At 49.9% G+C, this 26225-nt stretch overlaps 1 protein-coding gene across 1 annotated transcript in view; it reads left to right on the forward strand.

Annotated features, from left to right (window-relative positions):
- Positions 1-25504, forward strand: part of KIF26B (kinesin family member 26B) — a 587401-nt gene extending 561897 nt beyond the window's left edge. Inside the window, exons 13-15 of the mRNA XM_075531356.1 lie at positions 12380-12582; positions 13053-13203; positions 18371-25504. Of these exons, the coding sequence (XP_075387471.1) occupies positions 12380-12582; positions 13053-13203; positions 18371-18519 (503 nt within the window). The 3' untranslated portion in view covers positions 18520-25504. The remainder of the gene's footprint in view (positions 1-12379; positions 12583-13052; positions 13204-18370) is intronic.
- Positions 25505-26225: the final 721 nt, after the last annotated feature.

Consider the following 26225-nt stretch of genomic DNA (forward strand, 5'->3'; position numbering starts at 1 on the left):
GCCGGCCTTTCTGATTCTTGGGTGCTAAGCTTTATTACTACATTCTTCTCAGTCTTGGTGGCCAAAATCTATATTTCTATGGGCTATTTGCTGTACACTCATAAGAGTTTCGGGGTTATAAAAGATTTTCATGGAGTCTAATATTGTGCCTTCAATCTACGAACCCCTTTCCTGAAATTTTTCAGTATTTTTTATGATTTTCTTTTTTAACAACTTTCATGTTTGGGTTAGGTTGTTTCAGTGGACCAAATAGAAAGAGATTGGGGGGGGATCAACATCCTGGAGGTGGACCGTGGGCTTTGCACAAGTCCTTATTCTGTGCGGCTTCCTACCCTGAACATTGTCCTCAGAGGGTCACATGCTAGGGGGCGATTGGGGCAGCTGGTGTACAAGAGAAACAAGCTTCCGGCTTGATGCTCAGAATGGGATTTACTAGAGAGGGCCAAGGGCATTAGACCCCTGTGACCAGCTGCTGTAGATCCATGATGGATAGGGCAGTGGAGATATGCTCATTTCAGGTTAGGTGACCCTGTCTGGCTTATTTATGATTATTATTAAGAGAAATGCTGGCTGTCAGACATGATCAGCATAAATCAAAAGCAGCCTCTTTAAGAAAAGCCATAAAACTCCTTAAAGGAAATTCCTCACTTAAGTGACTAGATGCTATAATTACTGGAAAAGTTTGAAAGGCAATTATTTTTTTATCTGAGATTGTTTGTGAATGTGGAACTTTTTCCTCCTTTGGTGTGTCTCCGGTCCACGTGAACTAGCATTACCTGGCTGGGAAGATGACCTTGAGTTCTTTAAGTGCTCCTTAGTACACCTAACAATAAAACCCGCCAGACAGCACTGCAGTCCCTCCTCCCAGAACTGCTTCTTGAGCCCCTGGTGATAAGAGCGGCCATGGCGCTGAGGTCATTCCATTGGGGCGGGAAGGAGGTCGTGCAAGCAAGCAGGAGACTTCAGCCTTGCACTGTGTGGTTTTTAAGGACTAACTAGCCCCTCTGGCAAGAAAGCTCTGAAAAGAACAGAAAGCGCACAGGTGGCAATATGACATCTTTCTCAGAAGATGGTCCATCGGGGAATTCATTCGCAGTTATCAGATAACTCCTGTGCTCTCAGAGCAGAGGGAGAGAGAAGTTTCGAGAAGGGGTGGGAGTCCAGTATAGAAGACTAGGTCACTCTAAGAAGCTTGTCATCTACTTGGAAAGAAAAGACAAGAAACCATGCAACCCAGTGCTGCGTGGTGTGGGGAAGGTGTAAGTGTAGGATGTCGGGGACAGAAGGGCAGTCCCTGGGCATCGGAGCCACGGAAGAAACCTGAGGGAAACATTGGGATTCAGGAAGGCCTGCTCGATGCTTCCTTCCTACAGACTGCTGGCGTGAAGGGCATGGTGCACAGGGCTCAGAGGCAATAAGGAGCCAGGCCTCTGAACCAAAGAGATTGCATCAGGAGAGTGAATATGCTCATGGATTGGTTGAGAGACTATAAACCCAATTAAAAATCTGCATTGAGTTTGGAATCCTTACGGATCCAGATCGCCAATGAGACATGAGAAGCTTGCGGCCGCTTTTACCGGTGGGTGTCCACTGATGCGCCCACAGCGTGTTGCCAGCCCCTCTGTGGTCGGTGGTACTAAACCACACGTAGGGCATTGTCTTACAGTAGTGATGACCACCGGCCAGGGGAGCAACTGTCTCCTGGCTCGTGTGCATGCAAAGCTGCTGAGATCATGCTAATCGGTGATCAACAATCGTTAGGTTCACCCCACCAGGAAGGCATTAGCTTAGTCCCCACCCCGAGACCCCAATCCTGCACAACCTTGTTTCACGGATGCGAAGTCTCCCCAGGCCCTCGGAATCTTCTTCCTTCAGTCCTCCCAATTTCATTCTCCTGTGTCCCACTTGGCTTCTCCTCCCTCTTTTCTTCTCCCAGGCTGGGTGGGGAAGTCAGAACATTGGATCAGCACTTTGGTCTCAAGGGAGTTCACTCCCTCTGCAGGCAGGCCTACAAGGAGCCCCAGTGGTAGAGTGGTTCCAAATCAGGCGGACTGTGATTCACGTAGTCAGTAGTTCGAAACCACCAGCAGCTTTGTGGGAGGGGGAATGGTCTTTCTACTCCTGTAAGCAGACACAATCTCAGCAACCCACAAGTTTACTGTGAGTCAGAATTGACTCGATGGCAGAGAGTTTGGTTTTTGGTCTGGTAGGCAGGCCTGGTTTGAGTGTAACTTGACTTCCATATAAGCCCAGGAGAGAGATGGTCTGTCCACAGAGACACCAAACTCAGAGATAACATGTTGGTGGTGGGGTGTGCCCAGGTTTAATCTGCCCTCTCACCTGTCCCACAAGACCTGCTGTGCACCTGACTCTGTCAGCTCAGTGCCCAGTACCACCAGGTACAAGTTAGCAGTGAGTATCCTGGATTAGCTCGTGGGTCAGTTGGTTGGCTGCTTAGTTGGTTTGTTGGTTGGTAGTGTCATCCCTAACATTAAGCTCACACTTCTTCGCTATGTATTTTTTTATATCTTGACCTCTAGTTGATAATTGCCTTAAATATTGAACTGAGTCTTTTTCCTTGGTCATTCTAAGTACCAAATCCAATGCCTTCCCTCTGATTTTCTTATTGACAAATGTCCCCTCAGACCCCCACCTGGGGCCATGGATCCAGGATGAATCCCCTGAGAACTCTGCCTATTGCTCATCCTCCCAGCTACTTCCTTCACCATACCTTTTCTTCTCAACTAGATTTTCTCGCTGCGAACGGAACAGCTGTTGAGTTGATTCTGACTCATGGAGCTACAGAGAACTGTTCCATGGGATTTTCTTGGCTGTAATCTTTTCAGAAGTAGAATGTCAGATCTTTCTTCTGCAGTGCTCTGGGTGCGTGGGTTCTAAGCATCAACCATTTGCACCATTCAGGACCCCCATTAAGGAGTCCTGGTGGCATAGTGGTTATGCATTGGTCTGCTAATCACAATGCTAGCAGTTCAAAACAAACAGCTGCTCCTTGGGAGAAAGACAAGGCTTTCTACTCCTGTAAAGAGTGACAGTCTCAGAAACTCACAGGAGCAGTTCCACCCTGTCCTGTAGGGTCACTCTGAGTTGGCATTGACTTGATGGCTGTGCATTTGGACCTTCACTGCTAGAACTACACACACATACCAAGACTACGTGCTTAGATAAGGTAGCCAAACACCCTCAAAGGACACATAAGATCGTAGTCAGAGAAGGGACAGAAGATGAAAAGCGTTTTAGAAAATAAGCCCAACAAGACATGAAAAGGAAAAAGAAGAATTGAGATCGTCGAAAGAGTAGACAGTGAAGGAATCCAATTGTCCTGAAATATTTGAAGCACTCTTATAAAGGAGAACAGAATATGTGCAACTTTTGAAAAGTAAAGCAGAGTGAGTTTAACCCCTAGGGAGTACACCCAAAAGCCAAACTCACAGCCATCGAGTCGATGCCGACTCATAGCGACCCTATAGGGCAAGATAGGACTGTCCCTGTGGGCTTCTGAGACTGTAACTCTTTACAGGAATAGAAAGCCATGTCTTTCTCCTATGGAACAGCTAGCGGTTTCGAACTGCTGACCTTGCAGGTCACGGCCCAGTGCATAACCACTCCATGACCAAGCTCTTCCTAGGGGGTATATGGGATACAAAATAAATGCCAATAAATTGTTATTTTAGATATGGCACAGAGTAATTTCCTTTAGATTATAGAGTGGATGGGAGACGATTTCTAAGGGTGAGCAGTATTTTTCATAGGAACATTGTGGACAGGAGATCAGAGGAAATGAATTTAAGTGACTACAGAAGAGATCTGTTTCAATACAAGGATGTCTGATTATGAAAGTATGTGGAGGAGCTGTCGTCGAGGTAATACATTTTCTCCTTACAGATTTCTAATTGTGGACCAGATAGCCATCATGACTAGAAAACCTTAGCACACGTTTTCGGAATGGATGGACAAAGCCAAGAGAGAGACTTGGAAGTCGAGAGCTGCCGGCAGTGGCGGGGCAGATAGATACATCTATAAGCTACACTGATGTGACTGCTGCATTACTAGTAGCAGTTTAGTAATGTATTAAACTTTAGTCATTTACAGGACATTACCAAACTACTAGTAGTATTCAATTGGGAAGAATTGAATTCTTCCCAATTGAATACTAAAGATCCAACTTGACCAAAATTTTATCTACATGGTCATTTTCTCTATTTTTTCATTTTTAATAAGCACACTGTGTAAAGTTACAGTAGAGTTGTTTCCAACTCACAATGACCTTTGTACAATAGAATGAAGAGTTGCCTGTCCTCCCACAGCTCATGATTGTTGCTGGGTTGGAGTCTGTTGTGGCGACTGCCCTATAGCGCCTTCCAGCCTAGAGACCTCGTCTTCCAGAGCTGGATCGGGCAATGCTCTGTGGTCCTCTACAGCATTTTGAGGGTTTTTCCCCCAACAGTTTGTTGGCATTTAGTTCACATATCATACAATTCAATAACTCAGTCACATCAAGAAGAGTTGTACAATCATCACCACAATCAGTTGGTTGTTAAAAAATCATTTTATTGGGAGTTTATACAACTCATCACAATCCATCCATCCATTGTTTCAAGCACATTTGTACATTTATTGCCATCATTAGTTTCAAAACATTTTCTTTCTACTTGAGCCCTTGGTATCAGCTTCTCATTTTTCCCCTCTCTCCCCCACCCTCCCTCCCTCATGAACCCTTGATAATATAAAAATTATTATTATTTATTCTTTTCTTACAATGACCCATGTGTCCCTTCACCCCAAAATCAGTTTCAGAATCCTTCATCCTGTGCTCATTGATATGAGCCCTCCCTTTACCTACACACTCGCTTGCCAGACCCCCAAGGAGCCATTAATCCAGTTACTGTCGCTGTAGATTTGCCTATTCTAGATTTCATACACAGAAAAACACATTTTTAAAAGCTAACAATATCCAAGTAAAACAGTTTAAAAACCTCAATTGAAAAGAAGGCAGAGATATTTCAAACTAGAACACATGTAAATGGATCATAAGGGAGGTCAAATGGTAGCTGGCTAATTTTCAGAAGTAAATTACTAGGCTTTTCTTCCCTGTCTGTTTAGTCTGCAAGATCTGCTGAGATCTTTCCTTGGATGGCCTTGCTGCTATTTGTAATATGCCCTGGGTGGTGTTGCTTCTAGTATCATAACAACATGCAAGCCACTGCAGCACGACTAACCACCAGACAGGTGATGGGATGAACACATTAAGTTATTGACACTGTCACTGGATTTTCATGCCATCCCTTACTAGAGACACCCAGCAGGTGACTGGGAGCAGCTGTATCATTTACATATCTGCAAAAGCTTTCTTTTCAAAACTTCAGCCAAAGCCCTGCATCTAAACCTACATAGCTCATTGTCTGAAAACACCCTGGGAAGGAGATCAGGCCACACAAACCAAGTGATGAGAATGACACGTGGCTACTGAGCCTTACCTCCACTGTGATCCCTTAGCTGAGATTGAACATCTCTAGTTATTAGTCTTCTAAACACTGGGAGTGTTCAACCCTCACGTGCAAACTATCCCCCAGGCACCCCTTACTTATGGCCCTCCCCTACACACGTGCAGATGGGGTGTGACTGCTTGCACACTCTTTGGTCATCAGCCTGGAGAGAACCCCCCCTCCCCCCCACCAGCCTGCCTTGAGATTGGAAGTCCCACGGGCTACCTCACACAACACAGCTTCAGGCTGCCAAGGCACGGCCTCTGGGAGGAAGAGGGCAGGGGAAACCAGAGAGGGTTTGCAGGGGAGGGGCTGGGGTTCTTTCTGAGAGGGCCTCTCTGGAAGGTGCTTCTCTGCTGGGCTTGCTGGGTGGAGTGCCAAGAGCACCGGGCTTTGCTTGCAGAGCCTGCACCCGTATCTGGGACTCGGTATCGCTCCCAAACGCTGGGCTGTCATTTGCCTCTCCACTCCATTCCTTTTCGTGAGCTCAAGCAGTCCAGTGGTTCCCGGCTCAATGAAGACAGGGAGGGAGGCAAGCTGGTTGCTGGCCGACTGAAGATCTACAACATGTTTCCGAGAGCATCAATGTAGAGGCAGATAGGAGAAGGCCTGAATGAGTGAACTTTGTTGACTATATTTAAATGAGGCTGGGGTGGAGGGGGGCAGGAATTGGCTCCCTAGATCACCAAGGAAGCTTCATGGAGTCCACGTGAGAGGGGGTGGGCGGAGGTGGCACTGGGCAGGGGCAGAGGGAAGGAACTGGTTTTCTATGAAGACCTGTGTCTGTGAGGCCCTGAGCCACATACTCCTTTCTGATCTCTGTTTTAGGAATATTGCACTCGGTCCATTAAAGTACAGCAATGGGACATAAAGTACAACACCAGACAGTGGGACATCCCCCCACAGGCGGGTCACAGGGAAGGGACAAGTCAACCAGGGTGCGGTATAGCATCGGTAAAACACACATCATCCCTCCGGTTCCTTGAGGCTTCCTCAACCCACCCCCACGATCATGACCTCAGTGCTGCCTTTCACTGCTGGCTAGACCAGAGCACGTGCACAGGTACAGATAAGAGACAAGAGCTCACTCACGACACACCTAATCCAGAAATGGGAATAGCAATACCAGAAGGGTAAGAGGAAGGTGGGGAGAGGAGGGAAGGAAGCTGGTATCAATGATCGACACATAACTGCCACCACCCCTCCAGGCGTGGAGGATGAACCACAGAAACCATGGGGGAAGGGAGACAGCGATCAGTGTAAGATATGAAAATAATGATAATTTATAATTCATCAAGGGGTCACAAGGGGGTAGGGGGGGAAATAAAGGGGAAAAAAGGAGCTGATACCAAGGGCTCAATAGAAAGTAAATGTTTAGAAAATAATGATGGCAACATATGTACAAATATGCTTGATACAAATGATGTATGGATTGTTATGAGAGCTGTAAGAGCCTACAATAAAAGGATCGTTAAAATAAAAATGGGAACTATTACAGTAATAAAGAATATAAAATATCCACAAATAAATAAAGCACAAGCGGCAGTATTACCACCGGCGTCATTCATCTGGGGTCCCATGGAGTCTCCTTCTGTTTGAAAAGGTCAAAAAGAAAATCCCACATACTCTTGATGTCACTCATGCTCCTTAAATCTTCTGGGAAAGTCACTTCCTCGTGTTCTCATGAAGCCAGTGACCACTGCATTTCTTGACCTTCTTCCTTCTCGTGCCCTCCTCATGGACACCTCTGTTGTCTAACGTTCCATGCAACTTCAACCCCCTATGCTCTTTCATTCACCTTCTTCATGGAGCATGTGTCTTGAGTCAGAGTGAAGATAGCCGGGCGTGGAGAAAGAGGCTGGAGACAGGGACTTCTGAGGGACAGGCGTTGAGATGGACAGAGGTACGTTTCCCAGGAGTGTAGTGTGGCCTGTATTCTGAGAGCCCCACCTTGCTGACATTTGACCCCGATGGCAGCACCAGGCCCCGTGTGTACCCTTCTGCCGGGGCTCTTGGCGTTCCAAATGGATGTCCCCATAGCACACTGCTCACCTGGGGCCTCAGGGCTGCCAGGTAGAGAGAGAGAGAGATGAACTGTGCTATCCTGGGAGGGGGCGGGGGAAGAAGAATAGTCTCAGCTCTGCACAGGGGTAAGAGGCCTGGCTTTAAATTTCATTTAAATACTGGCTAGGCTTTCTTGGGTTAAATCAGGGCCATTTCATGCCATAAAGTTGTGTGGACAATTCCCAGCATGGATGTTCTTTGTGCACTTGACTTACACATGTTTGGACTGAGTGTGGGCTGACGGTGTGGGAATGGCTTGGAAGAAGGGGCGCTGACTTTGGTTACTGGAGGATCCTCATTCAGGATGCATAATCCCAACCAGATGGCAGGGCCCAGCAGGCCCCGCCACACCACCCAGCTCCTACCAGGATGGTTGCTGCCACCACCGTTGCTTCTTCCCAGCTGATGCTGCTTGGTCCCATCACTGTCCCTAGCAGAGACCAGTTCAGCGGAGAGCTGGGAGCCTCGGGCCCTTGGAATGCCATCAGCTTGTGAGGTTCAGATAGTGAGGCCTATGGACGACACTCACGCACTGCCATCAGGTCAGTGCCAACGCGTGGTTATCCTATAGGACAGGGTGGAACTGCCCCCGTGAGTTTGTAAGGCTGTAACTCTTTACAGGAGTGGAAAGCCTCATCTTCTCCCCTCTCGAGGAGTGGCTGGTGGTTTCGAATGACTGATCTTGCCATTAATAGCCTAACACCTAACCCACTATATTGCAGGTGATAGGGAAGCTTGATTTACAGTGGAGGCCCAGCCTCAGGCCCTGTGGCAACGATGGGATGGCTCCCAGTGGTGGCAGGGCACCAGTGAGAATCCTTCAGGTCAGAACGCTCCATTTTCACTAGCCTTGGCCACAGTCTCCTGGCCTGGCCTCAGCCTTCCCACCAGCACCTGAGTGAGCGAGGTAGGGCGCCCAGTGTGCGTGAGGGGAGTCGGCAGCGGAGGAAGGGCTCGTCAGTTTAAGACACAAGAACTGGAAAGTATCCACTCATTCTTGGGAAATTTTTTTGCTGGAACCTGAATTCCAAGGACAGACCGAACATTCCAGGTGGTGGTGGTGGGTCAGTGACGTCGGGTCAGTCACCACTCACCGTGACCCTAGGTGCAACAGAAGGACACAGCCGGTCCTGCGCCCTCCTCACAATTGTCTTTATGTCTGAGCCCACTTTTGCAGTCACCGTGTCCATCCATCTGGTCGAGAGTCTACCTCTTTTTCTCTGGCCCTCTACTTTACCAAGCATGATGTCCTTCTCCAGGGGCTGGTCTGTCCTGACATCGTGTCCAAGAAAACTCAACGTAGTTGTCCTCAATTTGTACCACAAGCTATGCCTCGCCCCCAAACACCGCTCTCTTGGCATTAGGTCCTCCCTTGCCACCTCGAGAAACTGGTGTGATGAGGAATTTCAGAATAGCTTGAAGAGACAGCAGGGGGAGTTCATTAGCTTTTGGGGTAGCCCTGTCAGGTTCTTGTATCCAGCGAAGCCTCTGGCGTATGTACTTTTCTCTCTCCCCATGAGATGAACACCACTCCTATCTAGGATGCCTTGGGGTGGATACTGCGGTGTACCTGTCATCTGTCAGACGCCAAGATGAACCTAAGTGCTTGCTGCTTCCCGGCATCAACCCCTTTGTGTGGTCCTTCCAGAGTGTCCAGGTGGTCCCTGTGCCCCGGGGGGTAGGGGGGGCGGGTAGAAGGCAGAGCAGTGGTGTGCCTTCCACCTTGAGTACCCATTCTTCATCTCAAGGATCACTCGCCCTGGAGGAGGGCAGTAGCCACGTGCTGAGCCGCCCCCCAGGGGGGTGAATTACAGCCTCCTGCCTACAGCATTGTGGGCAAATACAGCGTGTGAGCGAGCTTGAAAGTAGAGGCATCAGCTGCCCTGGCAGTTTGATTGCAACCCTGGGAGCCAGCCTGAGCCCGAACCACGGCTCGGATGCTCCCCAGGTTCCCGACTCTCGGGAAAGTGTGTGAGGGTAAATGCCTGCTGCTTTGTAATTTATTGCACGACAGATCATTAATATGCCCCGCCTCTCCTCAGTGCCACCCCATTGCTCATACAAGCAGATCCTAAGAATGATCCTAGAAATGGCTGACCAGGCATTTGATTCCTAGCTGGAATCAAACCCTCGGATACGCCCATTGCCTCTCAGAGGGGCTAGCTCTCCGCCTGTGTCTGCCAGAACGGACCGGGCTCCCGCACGCATGCCCGTCCTCACGCTTCTTCCGGAATCCCATTTTACAGAGGCCGTCGCCGAGGCGCAGTGGTGTGCTCCACGTGAACTAGCCTGGTCAGACTGATTTTAAAAAACAAACACACCATCTGCCGTCTGGTTCGTTTCCCGTGGAAATGCCGCAGACATGAAGGAGACGGTGTTTGCTTGGCTCCTTGAGTGTCTATTTCGTTGAGAAATCCACGTGGCTCGGAGGGCTTCTCTCTGTGTGTCGCAGGGAGACCAGACGAAGATCGGAGCTCTGAAAAGCAAGATTTGATGATGGAACCACGGGAATTCAGAATGCACGGCACTTTTGTAGAGAAGATTAGCTCTGCGCTTTGAATCGCTCATTTCCCAGAAGCCCTTAAGTGCGTGCCCTGCTCCAGTTGCCACTTACAGGGCCAGTGAGTGGCTTCTTTCACTTTTCAAATTCCCTAGAAGAGTTAATGAAAAGGTATCCGTGGCTCTCAGGCCCCTGGCCCCTGTCCCTAAGGAGTATGGCTCTTTTTCTGTCTGAGATTGTGATAAACTAGTGACTAGCTCTTTTGAAGTTGGAAAAAACATGCTCTCTTCCCCCCCCCCCCCCCCCCCCCCCCCGCCCCCAAGAACAGTTACCAGGCCAAGTAGGTCCAGAACTCTGAGGAGGGAGGGCAGGAGGAGGGAGGAGAGACTGGAGAGAAGAGGGCATTCCTCCCCCACGATCCTTACCCTTCCACCTGAACCACTGCTCCACAAAGCTATGCCAGCGTGCGCGGTTACTGAGGGTTGGTGCTTCCGGGGGCGTGACACCATTAAGAAGCACAGGTGACCAGCCTGCTCTTCGGGCTTGCTAACCATAAGGTCAGCGGTTCGAAACTACCTGCCTCTCCTCAGAAGAAAGATGGGGCTTTCTACTCCCATAAAGAGGTCCAGTCTTGGAAACCCACAGGGGCAGTTCTACCTTGTCCTATAAGTCATTGTGAGTCGGCATCAACTGAATGGTTGTGAGATTGGTTGGGTTTCATGAGATTGGTTGGGTTTCATGAGATTAGCATTAGGCTGGTAGCCACAAGGTTGGTGGTTCAAAACCCACCAGCCTCTCCTTGAAGGAACAAATGAAGCTGTTTGCACATGGAGGTTTACAGTCTTGATAGGAAGTGGAATCTACTCAATGGCAGTGGATTTGGTTCGGATTTGTGTTTAGTCAGACTAAGGAGTTGATCATATATCAGTTCAGAGAGTAGGTTCCATTCAGCTTCAAGATCACCTAGTTGGAATCGTATTCCATTTCCCCAGCAGCCTCCTTCCCAGGAGACAGCAAGCCTCTTGAATGCTTTTTCCCGGTGGAAGGAAACTCCCCGGTGGGAGTGTCTCGGGAAAGAGCACAGACCCAGCCTGACATCTATGTGTGGTGGCATCAGGCCCCAGTGCGTGCTGCCCTTCTGAAGGTCCCTGGGTGACATGCACAGTTGGCTCTGATCTACTGCAGGTTGGTGACTCGAACCCATTCAGCAGTGCTTTGGTATTTGGTATTTGCTTTGGTATTAGTGGATAGCCTGACGCTGGTACACATGGCATCTGCTGAGTCAGGATCAACTCAGTGGCAGCAGGTTTGGATTTTTGGGGGATGGCTGCCCTTGTACAGATCCAGGTGCTAGAGAGACACCATAGCCTCCCACTGGTACAAGTGGTACAAACACTTGATGGTTTCCCAAAGCAAAAGGCCGGTTCCGTTTCAGACTCAGGTGACCGTGGAGACCCTGTGCTCAGCAGACCAGAGCCACGCCTCTGCTTACTCAGCCCTGCTGAGGTGCTGTTTGAGGGAATGGGACGCCTGCCTCTGCTGGTCCTCCAGGCGAGGCTGCTTATAAAACCCACAGAGACCTGTTCCTGAGGCCAGCAAGGTTTCTCTGTTACCTCCCCAGGCAGATCACAAGCTCCTCCAAACACCTTTATGCTAAACAGACATCAACTATGTGTCAGGTGTTAATAGCACACCCTTTGGGAAAAATGATTATTGTCTGATTTTATATTAATAAGAAAATACTGAGACCTTGGACGAGTGAAAGACCTCTGGTGGTGCTGTAGTATAGCAATGGACTGGTATCCCCAAGGCCAGTGGTCCAAACGCACCAGCCTCTCTGCTCATGAGAATAGTTACAGCCTCAGAAACCCTGCACCGGATCGCTATGAATCAGAATCAACTTGTGGCAATGGAGGGGGTTCAGCAACTTACTTACATTCTTTATACCCTAGTTTTCTCTTGTGCGAGGATTGAATAAGCTACTATGTGTGTATTAGTAGGAGTAAGTTTTTCTGTGGGGGGACAGAAAACCCCAAGGAACAATCTAGTCATTTATTTTTCACGTGGGTCCAGGTGAAAAGTGGGAGTTGGTTGTAAAGGGATTGGGAGAGGTTTTCCTGAGCTTCTGGAGTCCAGATTGAATGAGCGTTCCTGGGGATTCATCGTCCAGGAGGCGGGGCCGGCGATGGAACTGTTTCAGTCCAGCGTGGCCATGGGTCCCAGGGTGCTGCTCTCAGCACCGCCCTTTGAGCAAAGGTTGGAATTCAAGAATTGAACTCTGGTCTTTCCCCCCCACCCCACCCCCACGTAGGCTCACAGAGACGACGGCTCATCCCAGCGCTCTCCCTCGACACGGCCTCCCCGGTCAGAAAGCCCACCAACAGCTCCGGGGTCCGCTGGGTGGACGGCCCCCTGCGGAGCAGCCAGAGGGGCCTCGGGGAACCTTTCGAGATTAAAGTCTATGAAATCGACGACGTGGAGCGGCTGCAGCGGCGGCGCGGGGGCAGCGGCAAGGTGAGACCACCAGGTCCCCACCATGTGGCAGCAACCCAACGGCGGCCCCGAGGCAGATGCTGGGCCTTGAGCTGAGGAAGGGGGCTCAGCCTCAGAGGGATGGGATGCCCCACCAGGATTCTCATGTGGGTGGGAAGCAGCGGCTCCCTCCAGAAGGAGGCCTGGCCGTCAGACCCCTGTTTGGCTATGTGGAGTGTCTTGGGGAGTTAGTGGTCTTGGGCATTTTTTGGCTGCGTATCCTAAGGCCTCATACCCAAGGCTGAAGGGCACTGGTCCAGCTTGGAACGTGGGCTTTCCCCGTGCCTGTGGCAGGGCAGAAATTCAACTGAGATCCTCGGGTGCTCTCCACACGCACCCACCTACCTCTTGTCCACTTACAGTACGCGTGCGCGTCTTTCCCCACGAGGTTGGACTTACTACGTTTGAACTGATGGCCGCTTTCTCCTCTCTCCCCACCGCCGGGGCTCTAGGAGGTCGCATGCTTCAACGCAAAGCTGAAAATCCTGGAGCATCGGCAGCAGAGGATCGCCGAGGTCCGGGCCAAGTATGAGTGGCTGATGAAGGAACTGGAGATGACCAAGCAGTACCTGATGCTGGACCCCAACAAATGGCTGCGTGAATGTAAGGCGCTGCTAATCGCCACGGTGTGACTGCCGTGCTCCCTCGCTAAGCAGATGGCCAGTCCTCAGGGCTGGCTTTAGGCCGTTACTGAAGCCGAGGGCGTGACCTGCCCATGGAAAGCAGAGGTGGCAGTGAGTTTGCAGGCCTCTTCCTACTGTAGGCTGCGCAGTGGAGGCTGGGGACACAGCGAGGGGTGAGGAACAGCCCAGGCCTAAGCATCTGAGAAGCAGATCCGCCCAACATAAATTGAGGCTGGGTGGGCTCCTTGGCCACAGACCTCCTGCCCAGCGAGCATGAAATAGGCCAGAATGGACAGAGCTCTTAGGAGGGGTGGAGTGTACAGTCCTAGAAAGCAAGAAACACATTTTGAGTGAAAAAAAAAATATATATATATATGTGTGTGTGTGTGTGTGTGTGTGTGTGTGTGGTTCACAATGTTACTTTCATTTAATAGTCAACTCAGGATGACAGTAACTATCAAATAACAATTTGGGGCAATTTTGCGCTCTCTGAAAGACAGAGTCAATCGTGTCTTATTTATTTGTTCCTAATCATTCCGTTTATCACAAACTGGCGCTCAAATCTTGCCCCAAATATGACATCGGCATGGGCACTAGTTCTGGAAGGCTTGGTCTGTGGAATAAAATATCTTACTGTCATTAAGCGTCCCCTCTGCTCCCCTTCCTGCCCTGCAGGCCCCACCAGCCTTGCTCGGCCTCCCTCTCCTCAGTGCTGCCCCTTGCCTCCTCCTGTGGGCCCCCAGCCACAGGCTGGCGGGTGGCGCATGGGAAGAACATGCTAGGAGGCTCGTCTGGAAGCTGGCGTTTCATGCTTAGCTTCTAATTAGCATGATTGAGGCACACCATGCATCCAGTAAAATGCATTCCTTTTAAGTGTGCAGTGCGATGCATTTTGACAAATGTTTACACCCATTCAACTCAAAATGTAGAAAACTTTTATCACCCCCAAAACTTCCAGGAGGAAGTACCACCAGTTTTAACTGGGTCATCTCCAAAAGAAGCTGGTTTGAAAAATAGGGAGGGGCTTGGGTTTTAGGTGATGAAACTCTTTTCAAAACAGATAGTGGTGATGGTACACAAGATAGTGAATGCAATTAGTGACGCTGAACTGTACATGTTAAAATGCAAGTGTGTATATATATATATATATACATATATATACACACACATATGTATTTCCAAACTCAAGCTAAGTTCATGCCATCAAGTCGATGCCAACTCACAGTGACCCCATAGGACAGAGTAGAACTGTCCCTGTAGGTTTCTGAGCCTCTGACTCTATGGGATTAGAAAGCCCCGTCTTCCTCCCAAGGAGCAACTGGAGGTTTTGAACCGCTGACCCTGAAGCTAGCAGCCCAGTGTGTGTAATCACTTATACCGCCAGGGTTCTGACATTTATCTTCACGCAGTGAAATGTTACAAATGCTCGTGTCGTGAAATCAGACAAGGTCAAGGAGAATGTGGCAGAATTGACGCAGTGCCCCTTAGAGCAGTCTGCTTCCCGGGGCACTCTTGTCTGTAAGCGTGGGATCGGAACTTCTCAGCCAGGCACCTCGCTGGTTTGTTGGGAAGGCGAAGGGGTGTCCTGTGAGGACAGGGCATTGTCTCGGAGCTGTGGCTCACTCTGTAGTTGGAGTGACAGTGTTTTGTGGGCGTGACCACAGTCATACAGACCCGATTTGGTCTGCGGCTTTCCTACTTACTGACTTTGGGATCTTGGCTCACAAGCTTGACCTCTCTGTGCTTTCATTCCCTTACGTGTCACGCGGACAGTGCAATGGCGGTGCTTCGTGGAGCTGTTGTGAAGGGATGGCAGCTTATTACTGGTCTAGTGTGACCCACACTGCTGGCATGGGATGCAAGCGTACTGCCGGGCTGTCATCATCATTGCTAGTAGCCCAGAGCGCGAGAAAATAGAGGTTCCCAACAGGAAGTGCTTCCCTCGCATCTGCTTGGTCCTTGCATGGAGTTTCGTCCTTCATTAGAACTTAGGATCCAGACAGGATCTCTTTGGTTCCACGGTATATGCCTAGGAGTCCCGAAGGGACTGACAGGACAAAGGACATTCAGGAGCACTGCCTCGCTCCCCATCTGGAGTCCCTGGGTGCCTCAGCCACGAACCAAATGGTCTAAATCCACCCTCAGAGGTGTCTTGGAAAAAAGAATAAAGGCCTGGTGATCTACTGCTGACTAATCAAACCACACACACACACCACCACCACCACCACCACCACTACCACCACCCCCACGCCCGGTCCCCATGAGTCAGAACCAACACAAGGGCAACCGACACATGTTTTTGTTTGTTTGAACCTGACCACGTCCAAACGCAGGCATGGCGCTTTTCTCCCCTGCGCTAGGAGAACCCTGTCCATTGTCATGAGGACCCCGACACTCTGAGATCCAGCCAGTCAGCTTCCCTTCATCCTCACGCCTCTCATCAGCATTTTAGTATTTGAAAGTTGTGTGTGCCCAGCAGGCTTGGGAACTGTCTTACAGTCATGCATGTGTCCCCAGCCTCAATGAACCTCACTGCGTGGGTGTTTAGAAGCTTCCAGGACACGGCCTTTTCCTTCTTCCCTTTGTGCCCACAACCTCAAGTCAATTCTGACTCACAGCGACCCGAGGGGCAGAGCGGGACGGGCCCAAGAGCAGGGTTCCCAAGGCCACGATCTGTGGAAGCTGGCTGCCATGTCCTCCTCCCTTGGAGCCACTGTCGGTTCAGATGGCCGGCCTTTCACTGGGCAGCGGAGCGCTTTAATCTTTGAACATGCCAGGCATCAGTGGTGTTCTTATCCAGAGAAAGGGGAGACGCAGAAGGCTAGATGAAAGGGAAATACAGATTGTTTTCTTGAAGACCAGAGTGACAAAATCTATGCGGCCGCATGCTGACTTCCCTGGGGCGGGGCTGCAACAGGCCCAGGACTTGGCTTAGGGACACGTGCACCGGAATCTCCCACATTTGGATTCTGATCAACCCTTCCGAGCTGGCATAGCAATATAGACTGATGTGGCTTTGGGTTTTTGTTTCAGATGTTAGACGGGTTCTTGGGAATCCAGGGTTTCATCCCCAGCCCGAGTCCTTACTAGCTGTGTCACTTTAGCCCAGGCCCATGCCTTCTCCACAAACGAAGTTGTGTCTGATGACCATCTTATGATTCTGTAGCGCATTACAGATTTCAAACCGTATTCACATCCGTCTTTTATATTTTATTCTGCCCAGTGACTCTCCCAGGTGGGCAGGGTAAGGAGTATTACTCTGATTTTACAGATAAGGAAACAGATGAGGTGAAAGCCAAGGCAGGGCAAGGCTCCTCTGTGGACCCAGGGCCATGCCCACCCACCTCAAAGCCCACCCTGTACTGCCAGACCCCTCTACTCAGGCACCACTGGACCACATCAGGTACTCAGATCAGGAGTGGCTGGCCCAGAAGCCGCGTCCTGGGGAATGGAAGGAAGCAGGATCTCTTGCTCTCAGTGACTCTGAATGTGCAGCAGGGCCCCTGGGTCTCAAACCCTGACTTGTCTTCTGAATGAGAAAATGAAAGCAGTTTCCATTGAGTCCGGTCCAACTTGTGGTGACTTCGAGCGGGTCACAGGGTGCTCTGCAGGGTGCAGCACCGGGCCTCCGTTCCCAAGTGCTGCCGGCTGGACCCCACACTCACGCTCTGGTTAGTAGCCCACTACATAGCCATTTGTGCCCCAAGGCAATCATAGGCCTGAACATTCGGGTCTGTCTCTGGGTCCTAAAGCTCAGTTTAAGGGGCCCTAATTATAAGTTTAGATTGCATTATCGTTATCAAATTCCCCAAATGTGAAATTGTATGAAGAAGTTAAGAGACAGGGTGAAGTTTCTCAACCTGCTTAGAGAGGCATTTGCAAAGAGGCATGAGTTCATGTACCTAGAACCCAGTTAGCCAATTGATTCTGACTCATAGCCACCCTCTAGGTCAGAGAAGAGCTTCCCTTGAGGCTTTCTGAGGCTGCATGTCTTTATATGCATCTTCTCCAGTGGCTGGTGGGATTGAACTGCCGACTTTGTAGTTAGTAACCCACCATGCCGCATAATCAAAGGTATAAATGTCACTGAAGTCAGATTACATAAAGGAAGGGCTTCCCCCCACCCACCCACCCACCCAGTTTAAAGTTTTATTTATTTATACTTAATGCGGAATAATGATGCTGGTAGCATTTTTCTCAGATCCTATGGGGAAGATGGGTAGAGGTAGATGGTGTTAGGACATTACCTTATCTCTCAGTATAAACAAATAAGTTTTAAAAAATCCCTTTCCATGGAGCTAATTCCAACCCATAAACCAGAGGAGAATTTATAAATCAGGGTAAACACACCCCAGAGGATAATACCATCAGGTTATAATCTTTATGGAAGTAGACTGCTACATCTTTCTACCATGGAGAAGCTGGGTTTGAACTACCAACTTTCCAGTTAGCAGCCAGGCACATAGCCACTGTGCCACGAGGACGCGTTCTTCCTCAGTATAACCCCCGCCAGAGTGACTGACTCACGATGGTCCCGTGTGTGTCAGCATAGCACTGAGCTCTGTGGGTTTTCAATAGCTGGTTTTCAGATGTAAGTCACCAAATCTCTCTTCCAAGGCATCTCTGGATAGACTCGAACCTTCAACCATTTGGTTAGCAGCATGGGTGGTGACTATGCAGCCCATCCAGAGAGTCCATCCCTCAGTCTTAGTCTCAACACAATTTTAAGGAGTCCTGGGGGCATGGTGGTAACACATGGGGCTGCTTCATGCAATCAAGGGTGGGCAGTTGGCACCCACCAGCTGCTCCGCAGCACAGAGACAAGGCTGTCTACTCTGGCAAAGAGTTATGGCCTCAGACACCCACAGGGGCAGTTCTACCATGTCCTACAGGGTTGCTACGCATGAGCATGAGCTTGATGGCAGCAAGTTCAGTTTAAGCTATAATTAAAGCAAAGAGCCTGCCAAGACAGTTAAAAACTAGCAAACGAAATCATCTTCTCATGCTGAGCTAGGCAGGAGGCAATGCCAATGTGGATTAAGGCAGACCGTCCCGGAAAGGGACAGCGGGACCCGGGCTGAGCGTTTCCAGACGGTTCTTTCCCCGTGTGCTCCCGGAGTCTCCACCAGTCTTTTCCTCTCTTGCAGTTGACTTGGAGCAGGTTTTGGAGGTGGATTCCCTGGAGTACCTGGAAGCCCTCGAGTGCGTGACGGAGCGCCTGGAGAACCGCGTCAACTTCTGCAAGGCCCACCTCATGATGATCACCTGCTTCGACATCACTTCTCGGCGCCGATAAGGAGAGCTGGACCCCTGCCCCACAGCCCCTCACGCCCCGAGACCTCACAGACACGGGCACACCCTGGGTTGGCAGCACTCAAAGACACTGGGACGAGGACGAAGGTTGGTGGCAAGTCTGGAGCGGACGTTGAATAGAAGGCGAGGAGTCTTTTGTGTTCTGTAGGAAAGGTACAAACACCACACACGTGGAAGGAGACGAAGACGGGAAGCCCAAGGGATATGACAGCCCCACGAGACTGAAAAAGCACTTTGAGGAACTTTAAAGAACTTGTTTGTACATACGAACTGTTAGCAAAAGACACCTCCCCCTTCTCCTGCTTTCCGAGAAAGGGGAGGGAGGGCGTAGGATTGCCGTGGAAGCTAAAGGAAAACAACAGGACAAAAGTTACCCAGAATGACTGATTAAGTGCCTTGCAAATCTTTCTTATTACCCAAACATGTATGTTCGTACTGTCTTGTGTACAGATGGTGCTAGTCAAGATGAAAACAGCAACAACGCAAACGGAAAACGAACCCCCAACACATCTTCTGCAGTGTCTTTACGGCTCGTTTCCTCTTGGTGTTCTATCCTATTTCTAACTCACTGTTTCTAAGTATGTTGTGTTTGTAGAGATTTCCTAATCAGTATTGCATATGAATAAATGGTAACCGTCTTCTATGGTTCTTCTGGTCGGGCCACTCAGCCTAGCCCGGAGACTTCACCACACAACCCAGGTGTTCCCTAAGGTTGTGAGCATCAGGGGAGGCAGGATGCCGCCTCCGCAGACGGCACACGGCCAGGGACAGACTCAGCACTGAGTGAGGAGCGGGCACACATGAGCTCTAGCAAGCAGAAGAGAAAGACTAACCCGTACGGCGTGGGCCCTGCGTGACTCTCATCCGTAGGATGTTCTGTTCCCAGTTCCCTCGCCAAGTCTGACACATGGACTGATCCTTTCCCCACTGACCCAGGCCTCACACGGCCCCCCAGATGTTCTCCATGCTCAGTTCTATCCCAAAGACCCTTGGTTGAAAGCTTGAGCCATTTCAACAGAGCCATACTTTTTTGTTTTCGAGTTTTGTCTATTGATTAAAGCAGCCCCCTCTCCCCACCACCTCCCCAAGGAGAGACCATCCTCTCGGGCTGACCTAAGCTCAGAGACGCGAGCAGTTTGAGTTCAGGGCAAGAGCAGGTCTTGAGATTGCAAAGCGAGTGCCCTTTCCTGTTGTCCAGAGGATCGCAGACGAGCGATGCGTTCAGCTCCCACCCAAGAAGGCTGCAGGCCCTCACCCTTGACACCTGGAGGCAGAGACAGCTGCCTTCTCGACACACTCCTTGACCGTGGGGAGGCACAGGGCCAAGCTTAAGGAGTACAGAAATGCAGCGCTTGTATTGTCCGTCTCTCTGCAGTTAACTCCGACTCGTGTTGACCACAAGGCAGACTGGGACGTTGTCCCATCCTGTGCCACCTCCATGATCCTTGACATGTTCGGGCCCTTTGTCGTAGCCATTGTGTCCACTCATCTCATTGACAGGCGCCCTGCTTGTGGTACTTTATCAAACATGATGTCGTTCTTTGCTCTCCAAGACTTAGAACCTTCTCTGATTTAGATTCATCCTTCCCTGCAATATATCTCTAAGGGATTAGTGAACTCACCAGAGTGGTAGGAACCCAAAGAAGTGAGTGGTCAAGGGATTTGCCTGGTAACAGCTGTGGGGCAGCAGAGGCAGCTCAGGGCCCTCTCCCACAGCGGCCAGCCTTCTTAATGCTGAGGGAGCCAGCGGTTTGCACATAGCCCTCTTCAAGTCTTCACCCCCAATGCTATAGACCTCCACGAGCCTCTTTAGGAGAGAGAGTAGCCGCTAACCAATTCCCCAAAGAAGGTGTTCTGCCAGTGCCCCGGTGAACACATCACTCCCAGCTCGGCCAGCTCAGCACCCAGCAGGGCTCAGCGAACTCTGTAGCTGGGAGCTGATGTCTCACTGGTTTGGAGATCAGCCCATCAACTAGACACCAGCTCCGAGGCTCCTAAGTCGTGATGGGCACGTTCTGTATGAGTCTGCTCGGATGCAGAGGGGCTCCCCGGAGATCCACCCAAACGTGCTGGTTATAGGCATGAGAGTTATAAATTAAATGAAATTAGCCATTTCTCCCTCTGGAGCACCACCCAACTTCTGCCATGCGTCACCCCGATTTCTCAAGGGAAGCCCATTCTGGAGGACATCTCCATGACACTGATCCCAGCCTGGGCTCCCAGCACTCGTGGGAGTAGGTGAAAGCTGCTGGGTCCCCAAAGATGCCAGCCTGAGTGTCAGTTTAGCCCTGGGCTTCCCTTCTGGTTGCAAGTGTGAAATACGCCACTTCACGCAAAGCCCGTCCTATCCCAGGTGAGTATTCCGAGTCTTGTTGGCAGTTCATTCGCTTGATTAGGACCCAGTGTGCTGGCTTTGGCCCTGGGGTACAGGCTGCATTCACCTCCCTAAGCCATCAGCTCCAGAGTTCTGGTGCCTTTCCTGGGGGGAAACCAAGTGAGAAGACCTACCGAGATTTCAAACCTCGACCACTGGGCTCTTTCCTAGCAAGGCCCCTGCCTAAGCCCACTTCCATACATTTATCACAGGGGGGAGGGGGGAGTGGCATGAAACCTAGAACTGTTTCCATGAGATTGCCTGGCCAAGCTGCTGATGCCACAATTCAGAGCAAATGCACGGCATTCTGTGGGTCATGGTTTAGGAAAGCAATCCCATGTGCATGCTGTCCATTCTGGCTTTTTCTTTAAGCCTAAGGAAGCTGAAAATGTATTCCTTTACCAGAGCTGGATAAACCATGGATCTGTGCTATGTGTTCGTTCCTGGCTCTGCCTAGACACAGTAGACAGCAGACCTGGCCACCCCTGGAGAATGGTGTTCTGTCTAATGACCATCAGTAAGGTTGTTCCAGATTGCACTTTGGTTTGGACAGCAGCCCCCAGAGACAAAGAGGAATGAGAAAAACCCAATGTACTGCCCTCAAGTCGATCTTGTTTTACTGGATAGGGTAGAACAGCTCCGGTGGGTTTCTAAGATTATCATTCTTTACGGGAGTAGAAACCATCCGTTTCCCCCCAAGGAGCAGCTAGTGGTTTCAAACTACTGACCTTGCAGTGAGCAGCCCAGTGTAGCTACTCCTTCACCAAGGAGGCCATGAGCCAATTTCTAGTGCATTATTCACAAGTGAAAAGATCAGGAGAATGTTTGTTTGCAATTAACATTGAGATACAAAGCCCCAACTTGTCTGAAAGGTACCATCTCCCCAAAATACGAACAGCTCAGTTTTGGCTGGCCAGAAGCACTGAGAGTAGATCAAAACTAACCTCCCAAGTGCTGCCAACACGCACCTCTTCCGCCGCCCCCCCTCACCCCCACCCCCCGAAAGAAAAGAAGGAGGAAGCAAATAGTGATGCTCTCTGTCCAGGAGCAGGGCCAGATTGCATTTCATGAGGGTGTTTCATGCTGCCATGGTTTGCTTTATCCTGGGCGTCCAATTCCCACCTGACAACCGCCACCTTTGATCTACTTGTCCTTGAAGTCCCCGCTGAGTCCTGGGGAAGCTGCCTCTCCCTTTCATGTCTGCCTGATTTGAGTTCACAGCGCTCCGCCTGGTGTTTTATCTCCAATTGCTATTCGGAAAGTGGGGAACTCAAGATGCAAATGCAGAGGGTGGTCTCATATTGACACAGGTGGGGCTCATTCAAGTACCCCCACTGGAGGCTGCAGTTGTTTGGGGTTTTGTGGGGGTTTTCCATATTAGAAGCTGGGATAAAAGACCAGGCAGTGCGGCTTGGGGAATTTGGCAGACAGGAGCTAGGCCTGGCTTGTCATAAATTAGCCTCTAGCCTAGTGTGTCCCTATAAGGTGACAGCGATTCCATTACAGTCGCACATGCATGACAGTGGTTCACAAAGTAACACACATGCAATAGTGTGTTTGCTGCCTGGGTCGGCTGTGGAGCAAGACACGCAGTTGTGCCTACACGGGGATGCTGCTTCTGTCCCTGTGGGCAGCGCCTCCTTCGGGCTTCAAATTCTAATGCTCATCAGTCTGGTTAGGCTGTAAGCCTCCCCCACCGGGATAAAATCATATTCAAAAGCTGGTTGTTATTCTTGGGGTAGAGGGTCAGGCTTCCAGGAGCCCACTTTGTGTTCACTGCAAACGACACTGCCCGTGTCCTCGCAATGGCAATGTTGCCCTGACTGTAGCTCCACTCCTCATTCCACACAGGGCTCTAGACTGAACACCAGAAAGTTCACTTCCAAACTGAACATGGAAGCGTGCCTAACCGGACCCATTGTGTTTGCCTTCCGGACTCTTGGTCCTCTCTGAGCATCTACGCAGATATTTCCTAACTCTTCAGGCATGGACCCTGAAGCCATAGTCGTACAAAGGACAACTTTGAAGTCCTGTTCGCTGCTAGCTGGTACCACCTGCTGTCCTTGTCACCTGGCCCAGCTTCACTGCCAGGTAACAGCGGAAATAAAGCCAGAGGTGCAGTGTCACAGAACACCCTGCCAGTTTAAATTTTTTTCTCTGGGGCTGAGGGTTAGGGACGGTGGCAGAAATATAATGATCGCTTCCATTTTAATTACAGCCTCTCTCCTAGAAAATAATCTGTTAACATCTGTGGGTAAAAATTCAATTCAGTTATGTCACTGAGTAATCTTTCTGACAAAATACATACCCTTTGTAACAAACTGCTCATTATTTCCAGATTTAAAACACAAAAACATAGTTGCAACCACAAAAAAAGTGCTTGAAGTTAAACTCATTTCTCAAAAAACAACCCCCCACCCCCCCACCACACACACACATACAAATTTATCTCCCTGTCCCTGAACATAGTCTGCACTGTGGTAGCCCCGCTCAGAAATGGAGATGATGCCCCATGTTGGGCATAAGAGTGGTGTGGGTGCTTGCTGGCCTCTCCGGTGTTAGTCGTTCCGGTGTCTGTTGTGATGGGCTGGCTCCTCAAACACGGCATGCCTACGTCTGTGTCTGTGTACGTAGAAGTGACCTTCAAAACCAACAAACAACACAAAAAGAAAGCTCCAACAACAAAATCCAAATTAAGGTTCCTTCTACTGCCAACGAACACCCCACATGTTCATATTCAATTTTTGAAGAAGTTGTCACGATTTGTAATCCCAAGATGATGTCTAATAGCGTTGCTTGTGTCTTATCATTTCAGTATGCCTCGTGGTTGGGAGTGTGGCTGGTCAGTGGATTGGTCTGTGGCTGTGTTTCCCCCCTGCTCTCAAAGTCTGTTAGGGAGACACAGGCTAGGGGTGGGAGCATATAAATAACCCAGGAGGAGAGGGACTAGGGTGCTCATATGGGCTTAATGCAAGATCTAAGCTGTTGGTAGAATAAGTACCCAAAGGGGTCAAGATACCTTCCTTTTGAATTTGATGATCATGTACTTGAGAAGGCGACTGCACAGGCCTGGATACAAAAGGCCCAGCCTCTTCCTAATGGGTCACTACTAAATGGGGTCGGGGAAGCCGACAATACATTTCCTTAAGAACCCCTTATCCCTGGTGCTACTGAAGCGGCTTAGGAAAACACGTAGTATTTCCTACTTTGAAGCTCTATAGTACCGGTTTGTTTTTTATTTCTGGAGAAAACAAAGCACTTTAGTGAGTCGTACAACCCGTGCTACTTAAGGCATCTTGTCCCCTCACTGAGTCCCTGAGAGGCAGGGAGGGGCGGGGGGCAGTGGTCTCATTTAAGAGGCAGCTAACCTGCGGGGGAAAGCCTTGAGCAAGGAGTAAGGGAGCCCCAAGGACCAGGCCCAGCTTCCCCCCAGCTATGCAACCTTGGGCAAGTCACTTAACCTTGCTGGGCCTCAGGTTCCCCATCAGAAAAGTGGGGGTGATGCCAGCTGCCCTTTGGGATGGTATGAAGAGAAAATGCTATAATGGAAGAAAAGTGCTTTGAAGAAATTAAAGCTCTATGAGAGCAAGGGATAAGCACTTGTCAACGAAGCAACCGTAGTCAGTAGTTAACAAGTGGCCAAGTTCACAGTCATGTGTGACTGTGAACACAAGTAGCAGAACTGGGATGCGCAAGGTTTGCTCTTCCCACTAGATAGCAGTGCTCCAGGGTGTGTATGTGTGAATCGCACACACCCCTCCTGTGCTCCTGGGTGTGTGTGCGGGGGTGTGGACTCACACACTGTACAGAGGGTGGGCAGTCTGGGGAAAGAGTATACTAGGTCCCAAAACGGCTTCCTAATGCCAAGTTCGGGCAACAATCCTCTGGTCTTAGGCAGTTAACCTAACTTCTCTGGAACTTGGTTTTCTAATCTGCAAAAAGAGGATGTGTACTAAGTACGTTCCTGGGTCCTTTGGTCTAGTTCTCTGATTCCATGTATGTATGTATATAGAAATATGCTTATCTGTAGAAATGGGCCCGATTGATGATTGGAAACCAATGGCCTGCCCAAGTGCTGTTCTTGTGTTAGAAACCATGAACTCACCCACAAGTCCATAAAATCTTTTTTCAAAATGCCGTGGTAGTAGTTGATGACGTTGCTTTCCAGTCACTGTTGAACTGGATGGAAAATGGTGCCGTTAAAAAAAAAAGAGAGAGAAGTTCTTAGCGCCCACGTATTTGCTGTCCACATTGTTTTAGTCAAGTTCATCTGTTGCTGTCAAGCGATTCAGCCATTCTGAACTTGGGCAGGTCCCCACAGCCTATTTGCAAGCAGGCTGGTGTTGTGTGGGGGCCTTTATAGAGCTATATAAATGTTACCTGTCGGCTTGATCATGGTAAATATAAGCAGACTGCCTGGAGAACTGTCCAGAAAAGGAAGTTCTCATTCTCACAAACTGGCGACATGAACCCATTAAGCTGTGTGCCATTTCCAGTGTGAAGACATTGCTTGCTGGCTAAGATCTCTGACTTTTTGTGGCATATGAGGTATAAAATGTTGTTTGAACAAGAACCTGGTGTTTAAAAGAGTCAAACTATGATGACATTAAATGTTCACGTTTATTCTACTCCGAGTCATGAGTTCCTCTCTACCTGACTGCATCATGAGGGGAAAGCAAGTCAAGGGCTCGATGGGTGGGAGTCTTCTAAGTTGAACAACTTGGCCTTGGTCTGCCTCCAAGCCCCTCAAAGGGCCTCCTGGGTTTAGCGGATCTGATCCACTGTGGCTCTGTCCTCCAACAAGCTCAGACACTCAAGAGGGGTGAGGGAGCTGCAGAGCATCCCCCTCTCCCCACCTCCCATTGTTCCATATCCAGCAGTCAGCCGCTGGGCCAGAGGTCACACAGGAAAAGCAAGGTGAAGAAGTGTCTTGGTGCTGCTTCGGCATGGGCTTGTTAAAACAGTAACCAGGCAAGGAAACAAAGCACTAGAAACTGGAGTGAGGTCTCCTGGGGAGTTTCTCTCTCTCTCTCTCTCTCTCTCTCTCTCTCTCTCTCTCTCTCTCTCTCTCTCTCTCTCTCTCTGCCTATGGAGATAACGTTTCCCTGAGCAGCACTATGGAGCAGCTGAGTAGGCATTCCCCAGATGTTGGCACCATCATCCATCAACTGAGTGCTCCATCCACAGTCCCGAGAGCTTTGGCAAGCAAGTGTGAGCGGCAAATATGCATTCTGCTTCCTTGACAAGGCTTCTGCTCGGCACCCTTGTGCTCTTCTCGGTAGAGCCCCAGGTTCCCCGTTCTCCTCCCTCAAGCC

The sequence above is a fragment of the Tenrec ecaudatus genome, chromosome 1, assembly GCF_050624435.1.
Source record: "Tenrec ecaudatus isolate mTenEca1 chromosome 1, mTenEca1.hap1, whole genome shotgun sequence".
In the NCBI taxonomy this organism is placed as follows: domain Eukaryota; kingdom Metazoa; phylum Chordata; class Mammalia; order Afrosoricida; family Tenrecidae; genus Tenrec; species Tenrec ecaudatus.